The sequence below is a fragment of the Silene latifolia genome, chromosome 3 (assembly GCF_048544455.1).
Source record: "Silene latifolia isolate original U9 population chromosome 3, ASM4854445v1, whole genome shotgun sequence".
In the NCBI taxonomy this organism is placed as follows: Eukaryota; Viridiplantae; Streptophyta; class Magnoliopsida; order Caryophyllales; family Caryophyllaceae; genus Silene; species Silene latifolia.
Genome location: NC_133528.1, coordinates 78,872,493 through 78,884,804, shown reverse-complemented (window position 1 = coordinate 78,884,804; position 12,312 = coordinate 78,872,493). Strand labels below are relative to the sequence as shown.

General features: G+C 42.6%; 2 protein-coding genes across 2 annotated transcripts; both read right to left on the bottom strand.

The window, feature by feature from the left end:
- Positions 1–381: 381 nt before the first annotated feature.
- LOC141649242 (uncharacterized) lies at positions 382–1,866 on the bottom strand. The gene is made up of 3 exons (XM_074457937.1): positions 1,497–1,866; positions 1,091–1,310; positions 382–1,030 (listed from the first exon to the last, which is right to left on the bottom strand). Exons 1-3 carry the CDS (start codon positions 1,864–1,866, stop codon positions 382–384), a joined length of 1,239 nt encoding a protein of 412 aa, XP_074314038.1.
- Positions 1,867–2,968: 1,102 nt separating this feature from the next.
- Positions 2,969–3,508, bottom strand: LOC141649241 (uncharacterized). Its single transcript, XM_074457936.1, has one exon. It carries the CDS (start codon positions 3,506–3,508, stop codon positions 2,969–2,971), a length of 540 nt encoding a protein of 179 aa, XP_074314037.1.
- Between the last annotated feature and the right edge of the window lie 8,804 nt (positions 3,509–12,312).

The following is a 12,312-nucleotide window of genomic DNA, read 5'->3' as shown; positions in this document are numbered from 1 at the left end:
GCCATTTTGATCTGGTTGTATCCAGCATATCCGTCCATGAATGATAAAAAGGCATGCTCGACGGCGTTATCCACCAAGATGTCAACATGTGGCAGAGTGAAGTCGTCATTTGGACTTGCTTTGTTTTGGTCCCTGAAGTTGACGCAAACCCGAATTCTCCCGTCTTTCTTGGGTACGGGGATTATGGTGGCCACCCAGTCAGAGTATTCTGAAACGTTTTTTTTTTTGGTGAAATGTGAGTAGTATATTTATATAAAATATCTATCAAAAATGTTCAAGTACAAGAGAACCAACCACACTATATGAACAACAAAACAAAAATAGCTAAAGATATTCTTCAATCAAACAGCAGACCATATGCAACCATATTCCCTATGATCATTAGGAGTATTGAACTCCCATTTTTAGCAGCCAAGTTATGTCCATCTGAGGAACCACGGGGCCACTTTTATATCTTATTCTATGCTTAGCCTCCTCCTTGATCAGTTCTGCAACAACACCAGGCCTTAACAGAACAGTATTCACTCGTGCACCATTTCTCTGACTCCAGATGTGATACTGGAAAGTAGTCCAGATCAGACATTGTACCTGAGTTTTCCGACCTGCTATAATTGGTCCTGCACTTGTCATAAAGCCTACAATATTGAATCCACACCATTCCTCAATCAAAGCTAAAATATTCTTACTGTAAGGACAGTTAAAGAACAAGTGATCTCTTGTTTCAGGTTCACTTTCACAAATGCAGCAGCAGTATTCCTGAAAATACCCAATCCTGAACAGCTTATCCCTGACCTGGAACCTATTGTTTTGGGCAATCCTGGAAATGAAAGTATGCTTTGGTATGTTCCAGCTGTTCCATATCACCTTGTACCAATCTTGCTTAGGCTGTTTTAGTCTAAGCCATTCATAGCCACTACTAACTGAGTAGCCCTTAACATCAGGTACCCAGACTCCATTATTGTAGGCTTGTTTCATCTTTTCTTTAACCTTACAGATATTTTTCCAGTACCAAGCAGCATCAGCAGGAGGGCTGTAAGTATGCTAGTCCCTTCCTTAAATATAGATTTGGTTAATCCATCTGAGCCACAACGTGTCAGCTTTGCAGTATATCCAGTCCACCAATTTGGCCACTGCAGCAACATTCCAGGAATCTGCCTGCTTTATACCGAGACATTCTTCATTTTTTTGGCACTGTAACTCTCTCCCAAGCAATGAGGGGAACCCTGTGTTAATCAGAGCTTCCATCCCAGAGAAAGTTTCTACAGATTGCTTCAATTCTCCTAAGGACACATTTGGGGATAATAAAGATACTGCCCTAATAAGAATGCAGAGTATTCAAGACTGAGTTTATGAGGACAAGTTTGCCAGCATATGACAATTTTATAGCTCCCAGACTCCTTATTCGAGCCACCATTCTCTCAGTTAAGATGTTGCATTCTTTTTGGGTTAATCTCCCTGCCTGGATAGGGACACCAAGGACCTGATAGGTAGTGTACCTTCCACAAACCCAGTAGCTTGTTGAATGTCATATTTTAAGTCTTGTGACACCTCATTGAAGTAAACTTCTGATTTTGAATTATTCATACTCAGGCCTGATGCTTTGGAGAATAAGCCAAAGGCTCTTATAAGCAGCATAATAGAATGAGCATTGCCCTTACAGAACATCAACAGGCCATCAGCAAACATCAAATGGTTCATCTTTAGTCCTTTGCAAAGGGGATGGTATTGAAAAGGCCAATGAATAGTGGCATAATTAATCATTCTTGTAAGATACTCCATACATAGGGTGAAAATCACAGGAGAGATAGGGTCCCTTTGTCTCAGCCCCCTTTTACCCTGAAAGTATCCAAAGCTGCTAGCTAACATTTAGGCACAAAGAGAAGGAGGTAGTTTGAATACAAGTTATCACTTTCTGGGAGAAAACTTCAGGGAAACCTAATTTCTGAAACAGCTGATGAAGAAAGTCCCATTCAACAGTGTCATATGCTTTCTACAAGTCAATTTTAAATAAACATCTTGCGGAAGCTGCCTGTCTATTATAAATCTTAACAATATCCTGACAAATAAGTATATTCTCAATGATATATCTTCCCTGAATGAAAGCACTCTGGTTGTCACTTATTATGTCAGGCAACACCAAAGCCAGCCTGTTGCATAGGAGTTTAGAAATGACTTTGTATATCATATTACAGCAAGCAATGGGTCTGAACTAATTAACAGAAGTAGGCCTCTCACACTTGGGTATAAGAGTAATATTAGTAGCATTCAACTGCCTGAGCAAATGACCTGTGTGAAAAAAATCCTTTATAGCTGCACAAATATCTTCTCCAACAATGCTCCAACTATCCTTAAAGAATCCACTTGTGTATCCACCAGGACCAGGTGATTTATCAATGGGTGTAGAAAAGAAAATGTGCTTAATCTCCTCATCAGTAACTGAAGCAAGCAGTATGTCAATATGAGCTTGGGGGCAACATTTCCCAGTATTGATAACTTGAGTTCTTACCATCTCAGTTGGCTTATTACTCCCTAAAAGATGCTGGTAGTACTCCAGAAAGGCATTCTGAATACCTTAACTATCAGTGCATACCTTCCCATGTTGATCCTCAATTTGAATGACTTTGTTCTGACTATACCTCTTTTTAATTGCTCCATGGAAATAAGTAGTATTCCCATCTCCTTGTTCCAACCATTGAGTCTTTGCCTTCTATTTCAGGAAGCTGTATCTTGCCTCAGTCAGCCCCTTGAGAGAAGTAGAGACCTGAATTTCCTTTTGTATTAGATCTGTATTAGAGGGATCTTGCTCCAACTGTAATTGAACCTTGCAGAGTTCCTTTTCAATCAAAGCAGTACTATTCTCAATGTCAGAGTAACATTCTTTATTTAGTTCTTTTAAACCAACTTTCAAAGCCTTCAATTTCTTCACAACAGTAAACATTTTGTGACCAAGGATTTGCTCTAACCAGTACTACTGCACTCTTTGGAGAAAAGATGTGGCTTTGCCCCACAGGTTAAAATATTTGAAGCTTGATCTCCTCATACTAGTGACCTGATTACTACTAACAATGCACGGGCAATGATCAACCAGGCCAGCAGGATGGAAATGTGCATTCATATCAGGAAATTGAGTACTCCAGTCCTGGTTAACAATAAATCTATCCAATCTTCTATACACCCTGGTTAAAAGTTCTTGTTTATTGGTCCAGGTATAATAGGCACCAGAAGCACTGATATATATCATACCACAGTTTGATAAAAAATCAATAAACTCATCCATGTCACTTTGTTTTGTATTACCACCCAGTCTCTCAGCAGGATTGATTACAGTATTGAAGTCCCCTGCAATAGCCAAAGGTCCTTGACATTGAGCCTGAAATTGCTCTGATGTCTGCCACATTGCCGTCCTTTCAGTTCCATCATTAAAAGCATAGACCATGGTAAGGTAGAACTGCTTCTTTTTTATTCTAGATATCACATTGGCAAGTATGAATTGAGCAATATATTCCATTATTTGCACATCAAACAAACTGGACTTCCATAGTAACCACACTCTCCCATCTTTATGGTATCTACTATTAGTGGTTACACTTCAGCCATCCAACATAGAAGATGAAATATTACTCACATTATTACCATTTATTTTTGTCTCAAGGAGGCCAAAAAGGTCAACTTCTTTATTATGAAGGAACCATTTCACATTATTCTGTTTACTTACACTATTGAGACCCCTAACATTCCAAAAACCTAAATTATTCATTTAAAGTAGATGGAGAAGGTGTACCCTTTTGCCCTATGCCAACCTTAGGGGCACTGCAACCTCCACTACCTCTCTGTAGGATTTCTCAGGAGTACGGATGACAGGAGTTGCATATCCATGTTCCTTATTTGTATCATCTATTGTGTTTTGAGAATGCTGCTGTTGTTATGCTCTATTCATTACCTCAGGTCCAGCACCAGGCACTAAAGTGGAGACTGCTTTTGGTTTCCAAACTTTAACACTCGGAACTGGTTTTTTCCCAATAGGCATTGTTTTCCTGCAACTGCTGCTGTCATGTCTTATACCTTTGCATTTAGTACAAAGCGAAGGCTTCCATTCATACTCCACTTGCAGAGAAATAACCTTGCCATTCTCATCCAAGAATCTGATCTTACTGGGGAATTTATGGCCAACAGATAACTCCTCCATAACTCTGGCAAAGCCTAGTATAGTCTTATCAGCTGTAGCCTGATCTGCCTTGTGAAACTTCCCTACTAACCCAGCTATTGTTGGTAAACATTTACCCCAGAAACGCAAAGGTAAATCAATGATTCTAATCCAAGCTGACACATTCTTGACATCCTCCTTAGTCAGTTCTACATCAACATCCCAAGGTCTCACTATCAAAGGTTTATTATCAAACATATAGTGTCCTGCTTGTAATATTGCATCTTTATCCTTTGCTTCTTTAAAATGAACCAAGAAAATCCCATTAGGCATAAAAGTGACCTTATCCACATTATGTTTCTACCATATGCGATGAATATACCCATTCAAGACCTCCCATGGAGGATTAGCACCCAAGACAAAGCAATAAACAACATTATTCCAATACTGCACCTCATCATAAGTGTCCTCCTTTGTAAATTGTATGAGTTCCTCAGTCAAGTCCTCATCATCCTCTTGTACCATGTTTTTCCTCCCTCTTCTAGTAATCCATAAGCTATTCTTAGGAGCAATCTCCTCCACATCATCATCATCAAAGGAGAGACCGGTATACCATTGACTTCCTGCTTCATACTCTTAATACATATGACATCCTCTTCTGATGGCCCTTTCTTCACAATTTCCTTACTCTTATTTCCATTCTTCTCACCAGATTTCAGCTTTGTGAGCCTACTAGCATGCTTAGTTTTGGTTTTGCTCGATGAATTTCATGCCATGATGCTGAAATCAAGATGAAAATGCGTGCCCTAGGGGGAGACTGCGTAGGGTTTCCTCTCTAGGGTTCATTTAGGAGGTAATATTAGTAGTATAAATCGAGAGTATTCTGAAACTTTGATGAATCCGGCTTTGAGCTATTTATCTACCTCTTCCTTGATTTTTAGGGCCCACTCTGGGCGCACACGGCGCAACTTTTTCTTTACGGGTTTAGCTCCGGGTTTATTGTAACACCCCCATACTCCAAGTGCCTTACCAGGACCACTCAGGTATGAAGACATTACCATCTCGGTTACCCGAGGCAATGATAATCAAACAACAATAAAGAAACAACATTTATTATAAATAGTTTAACGAATAGTTACAATCCATGAAACCAACTAAAAGTGCGATACATTATTCTCAAACGACTGTCTAACTGAAAAGTAAATAGACTAAAGACTACAGCGGAAGACTCCTATCATCTTGTCGTGGCATCCCAGCTATCCCAGTACTCATCTCAATACCTGCTCAATATCTGCTCACCATCCCCGAATGGATCACCGCAGGTTTACAAAACAACACTGGGGTCAGTACTAATCACACAATCAATATAGATAACAACAACAAGATAAACAGACAACTGAACTGTCACACACACACACACCACCAATTCCCATCATCTCAATCCTGACTGTCCACTTTGGACGACCACACCCGATGGGGGACCGCAGTCGTTCCCACCTAAGCCCCGCTCATCATACCGAGCGATAACCCTGTCCCATTAATGTGCACATCCCCTTCCGTGGCGGGTTCCACGAAGGGCGAAACTAGGGCGTGAAGCCACTCCCGCAAGTGACCCCACTCAGCCGAGAACGCATCTCGAGAACCATCAACAGCAATCACAACCACAAACACAATACAATCATCACATCAAACAACCAAATACAACACATCACCAATATCCCATTATGGGACTAATACTGAGTAGGAAATCCTACCTGGAAAGCACAACAGTACAGACGGTATCAACAGCTGTCTCAAAAAGCCTCTTCTACGAAGCCTCCTCCTATCATGTAACACATAAAGGCTACACATCACATACTAGCCATAAAAACCCCCAATCTCTAAATTAGGGTTTAACCAAACTCAACAAAACATTATAAAAATTATATTAAAAGCTTACCCTCGACGCAAGGAACTCAACGACACGAATTACGACAAGAACTGACCGTCTGAACTCCGGGAATTGCTAAGGATGCGATTAGGAAGATGAACTGGTTGCTTTCTCTCTTAAACAGGGTTTTAGGTTTTGTAAAAGTGATTTAAAACAATGACGACTATGTTTAAATACCTTAATCGCATAATTAACAAAACCCGAGAAAACTCCCCGTAAAACCGGACACTCGATCGAGTACCCAAGGTACTCGATCGAGTACCCCTTTACTCGATCGAGTACCCCAGCTACTCGATCGAGTACCCAACAGGTCAGAAACTATTTTATTTCGCAACTTACCCTTACTCGACAGAGTAAGGGCTACTCGATAGAGTACCCCAAGACTTATAAATACGGAGTATTACAGTCTTCCCTCCTTAAAAGGAACTTCGTCCCCGAAGTTCAAACCACTACTAAACAAAGGTACCCCCATAAGCTTCCCGACTCGAAGGTCAAACAAAAATACGACATAAGACATGATACTAACCCAACTCATCCCGACAAACATACCGACACAACATATAAAAGGGGTATAAAACTCTTAAAACTTCTCGCGATCATCTCCTACCCCCCTAAAAGAAACAAGGTTACGCCCTCGTAACCATACATACCTGATCAAAAAGGAAAGGGTAACGCTCTTTCATGATATCCTCTGCCTCCCATGTAGCTTCCTCGGTCTCGTGGTTAGACCAAAGGATCTTAAGCAAAACTGTCTCACCACTCCTAGACTTCCTAACCTTTCGGTCTAGAATCTGCTTAGGCACCTCCATATATGATAAAGACTCATCTAACTCTAAGCTCTCTGCCTCCAACACATGTGACGGGTCACTCACATACTTCCGCAGCTGCGATACATGAAACACATTATGCACTCTCTCTAACGCAGCTGGTAAAGCCAAACGGTAAGCAACTTCCCCAACTCGCTCTAAGATCTCATAAGGCCTTATAAACTTCTGACTTAGCTTGCCTTTCTTCCCAAATCTCATAACTCCACGCATCGGAGACACTTTCAGAAGAACCTTGTCCCCAACTTGAAACTCTATGTCCCGACGATGTAGATCTGCATAACTCTTTTGTCGATCCTGGGCTGCTCTCATCCGTTCCCTGATCATCTTAATCTGTTCCACCATCTCATGCACCATCTCTGGTCCTAAAACCATTTGCCTCAAGATCCTTTGTCGTTCCAACAGATTCGACTCCTACATCTCCTCCCATACAAAGCCTCAAACGGTGCCATACCAATACTGGTGTGATAGCTGTTGTTGTAAGAAAACTCTATCAAGTCCAACCTCTGCTCCCAGCTACCACCAAAATCCATCACACAAGCTCGCAACATATCCTCAAGAGTCTTGATTGTTCTCTCAGTCTGCCCGTCTGTCGCGGGATGAAATGTCAGTACTCATCTTCAAAGTTGTTCCCAACGATTCCTGCAACTCCTTCCAAAACCTCGATATAAACCTCGCATCTCTGTCAGACACTATGTCCTTAGGGACTCCATGTAACTTAAGCACGTTCTTTCGATAGGCCATAGCCAATTGTGCCTTAGTCCATGTATCTTTCATTGGAACAAAGTGAGCTGACTTGGTCAGACGATCCACTATCACCCAAACCATGTTGTTACCTTGTTGACTCTTAGGCAAACCCACAATGAAATCCATGGAAATGGATTCCCACTTCCACTCAGCCACCTCTAAAGACTGAATCTTACCTTGTGGTCTTCTCTGCTCTCCTTTAACTCTCTGGCATGTCAAACAACGGGACACAAACTCAGTTGTCTCTTTCTTCATCCCAGGCCACCAAAACGTTTTCTTCAAATCCTTGTATAGCTTATCTCCACCTGGATGAACTGAATATGGTGTGCAATGCGCCTCTGTCATGATCGTCTTTTTCAACTCCTCATCGTTAGGAACACACCACCTTCCATCAAACCTCAAACTACCATCTGTATGAATAGAAAACCGGGACACTGTCCCTTTCTCTACTCCAGCCCTCGACTCAACTATCTTAGGATCCAAAGCCTGTTTATCCCGAATATCATCATAAAACTCCAGATGTACTGTCATATCACCCATGGCATCTCCTTTCTGCATCATATGTATCCCAAAGCTCGCTACCTCATCCCTCAGCCTCATCAAAGATAGAGTTGTACACAAGGAATGTACACTCTTCCTACTCAAAGCATCAGCAACAACATTGGCCTTCCCTTCATGGTAGATGATTTCCATGTCGTAGTCGCCAATCAACTCCATCCACCTCCTCTGTCTCATGTTCAACTCCTTCTGCGTGAAGATGTACTTAAGACTCTTGTGATCAGAAAATACCTTAAAGATTGCTCCATAAAGGTAATGTCTCCAAATCTTGAGAGCAAACACCACTGCACCCAACTCCAGATCATGGGTAGGGTAGTTCCCCTCATAAGGCTTCAATTGCCTAGAAGCATAGGCAATCACTTTACCATTCTGCATCAACACACATCCCAACCCATTCTTCGAGGCATCTGTATAAACCTCAAAATTCTCGCTCCCTTCAGGCAATGCGAGGACAGGAGCTGTGGTCAAACGCTCCTTTAATGTTTGGAACGCCGTCTCACAACTCTCATCCCAACGAAACCTGTTCTCTTTCCTCATCAACGCTGTCATCGGTCTAGCTATCTTGGAGAAATCTTTCACGAACCGTCCAGTAGTATCCAAATAAACCCAAGAAACTTCTAACCTCAAAGAACATTCTTCGGTGCTTCCCACTTTGTCACTGCCTCAATCTTCGCCGGATCCACAGCTACCCTATCTTTAGAGATCACATGCCCAGAAAAGCAACTTTCTCTAACCAGAACTCGCACTTGGACAGCTTAGCATACAACTCATGATCCCTCAAAGTCTGCAACACGATCCTCAGATGCTCCTCATGCTCCTCCTTAGTCTTAGAGTAGACTAAGATATCATCGATAAACACTACTACAAACTGGTCCAAGAACTGCGTCAAGATTCTATTCATCAAATCCATAAACACTGCCGGCGCATTAGACAAACCAAACGGCATCACCACATACTCATAATGGCCATACCTCGACGTGAAAGCTGTCTTTGGTATGTCCACCTCTCTAATCTTCACCTGATGGTACCCCGACCTCAAATCAATCTTAGAAAAGACTGTTGCACCGCTCAACTGATCAAACAGGTCATCTATCCTTGGCAAAGGATACTTGTTCTTTATCGTCACACGGTTCAGCTCCCTGTAATCTATGCATAGCCTCAAACTCCCATCTTTCTTCTTCACGAAAAGGACTGGTGCTCCCCAAGGCGATACACTTGGTCTAATGTATCCCTTCTCTATCAAATCATCCAACTGCTTCCTAAGTTCCTCCATCTTTGGGTTTGACTAGAAACCCACGGTAAGACACACTAACACCCTTTGGACCTCTTAAGGACACTTTCTTTTGATGACAGTCTATCTTAGCTTTATACTTTCCTAACCAATCCATCCCAACTATCATCTCAAAACCGTTAAAAGGAAACTCTAGCAAGTCTACAGGGAAATCAACTTGCCCAACTATCAAAGATACATCTCTAAACAATCTCCCACACGATACAAACTCACCCGAAGGTATGAAAACTTGCTCACTAACGACTCATATACTCTCAAACCCAATCGTTTTTACATGACTCGAAGACACAAACGACTGAGAAGCCCCCGAATCAAACAAAACAAAGGTAGGAACACCATTAACAAGAAATGTACCGGTGATAACATGCGCATCTTCCTCACCGCTTTCTTCTCCATCATGAATAACTTGCCATCGGTCTTCCGCCCACCTCCCCGGACAAGATCTTGGTGATGCGGTCGGCTTAGCACCCGACCCTTGATTGTTGTTGTTGTTCGTGGTGTTTTCGATAAGAATTACCGCCGTTGCGGTTGCCTCCACTCACAGTAACTCGACTTCCCGGTTTGGCCATGATCCAGCCCGGTGCATTTGCTCGCGAAGCTCTGTGCGGTCTCGAAAGATCCCGGTGCACTCGTGCACTCATGTCTCTTGTGGCCTACGCCACCACAACCAAAGCAGTCACTCCCCAACTATTACTCACACTCCCACGGCCACGCCCAAAGGAAGCCCCAACGACTAAACCCGGACCCGAAGAAAATCCCTTAGACTGATTGTGGTTGCCTTTCTTGTAGTTAGATTGGCCACCACCCTCGCTCTCAGACTTCCTCTTCTCACCACCAGACCTCTCCTGAGCCATCTCCACCAACCTCTCCGCTCTCCCAGCCCTCTCATAAGCTTCCTTAACATCAGTAAGGATCCCCACGGGTAACTTATCCATAATCGTGGTAGTCAACCCTCTTTCAAACCTCAATGCCAGGTTCTCCTCACTCAAACCCATATCCTCGATACCTGGACTTCTCATTGAACTGTGCGTAGTACTCGGCTCACCGACATCTCGTGATCATCTTAAACTTATCAAACTCTTCCCTCAACTTACTCCTTACATGCTCCCGTCGAACTCCTTCCTCACGACCCTCTACGAAACTCCTCCCAAGGTATAGCAGGTAAGCCTTGGTTGGTGTATATCTCCTTAGCACTCACCTTCACCGAATCCCACCACTTGCCTCGCCTCCCTCAGATAGAACGCAGCCTGTTCCACTCTCATCTCATCAGGACAATGAACCAGGTCTAAGATGTTCTCCATCTCTCTCAGCCAACTATCAAGCAGATTAGGCTCCCCAACTCCCTTGTACTCTTTCGGGTTAAACCTCGCAATATAGAGGCTGATTTTAGAATGATCAACCTCCTTTTCCTTACCCTTATCCTTATCCTCATTCACTCTCTTCAGGGTCTCAGTAAGAGCATCCTGGTGCTCTAACATCTTAACGATGTCATCCACGGTCATAAGCTCAGCTCTCGCATACAAAGCAGTTCTCTTGGGCGGCATCTTGAAGCTATATAAGAAAGGGTAAACATAAACACACGTACTAAACCTCAAAACACGAAAACACGATGCCCAGAACCCACTCGATCGAGTTCCCAAACACACTCGATCGAGTAACGGGCTACTCGATCGAGTGCCCCACGTACTCGATCGAGTACCCAAACTCCAGAACCAAACAGACCTTCTGATCTCTCACCTACTCGATCGAGTATCTAGGCTACTCGATCGAGTGACCCCCTACTCCATCGAGTACCCCTAGCTACTCGATCGAGTGCCCCAAAACTCGATTCTGGACTCAAAATCGCCAAAAACCCACCCGATCGAGTCAGTCTCACTCGATCGAGTAACACTAATTCGTAAGGGCTACCCGCATGTTACGTCATATGCTAACATGTTAAACTTTATAAATCACACATTATATCATAACAATAATGCTACACATCTTTTCTATATCTACGAGATCATTTCATCATGCTATTAATTGCCACGTTGTAAAACATTCAACATGTTATCATTTCATCAACAGTTTCTATATATATCATCACTTTTCTTTCACCTTCTCAACTTCCAACTTCGAACATCCAACAATCAACACATTCCATCACATTTGTAAACAAGTTAACCAAACACACATACAACTCGACAAACACTTCCCCCATGTGACCGGTTCAAAGTTGTAGAGCGACCCCCGCGACTTTAGGACGTCTCCCAAACCTTTGCACTAGCTCCTACAACTTTTACCCCGGGTTCATTTTAATTGACTCCCTATGTTCATTAAGTTTATTGGTTACAGGTTTCAGGATCGTCGCTCTGATAGCATTTGTAACACCCCCATACTCCAAGTGCCTTACCAGGACCACTCAGGTATGAAGACATTACCATCTCGGTTACCCGAGGCAATGATAATCAAACAACAATAAAGAAACAACATTTATTATAAATAGTTTAACGAATAGTTACAATCCATGAAACCAACTAAAAGTGCGATACATTATTCTCAAACGATCGTCTAACCAAAAGTAAATAAACTAAAGACTACGAGCGGAAGACTCCTATCATCTTGTCGTGGCATCCCAAATATCCCAAGTACTCATCTCAATACCTGCTCAATATCTGCTCACCATCCCCGAATGGATCACCGCAGTTTACAAAACAACACCGGGTCGTCGGTACTAATCACACAATCAATATAGATAACAACAACAAGATAAACAGACAAATTTCACACACACACACACACACACCACCAATTCCCATCATCTCAATCCCGACGTCCA

Bases quoted from the DNA above. Each gene is read 5' to 3' on its own strand.
- LOC141649242 (XM_074457937.1), bottom strand. From the start codon at position 1,866: ATGTTAGCTAGCAGCTTTGGATACTTTCAGGGTAAAAGGGGGCTGAGA. The intron at 1,311-1,496 runs GTACACTACCTA...TTATTAGGGCAG, and splicing joins AGCTACTGGGTTTGTGGAAG to TATCTTTATTATCCCCAAAT. The intron at 1,031-1,090 runs GTTGTGGCTCAG...GCATACTTACAG, and splicing joins ATATACTGCAAAGCTGACAC to CCCTCCTGCTGATGCTGCTT.
- LOC141649241 (XM_074457936.1), bottom strand. From the start codon at position 3,508: ATGGAATATATTGCTCAATTCATACTTGCCAATGTGATATCTAGAATA.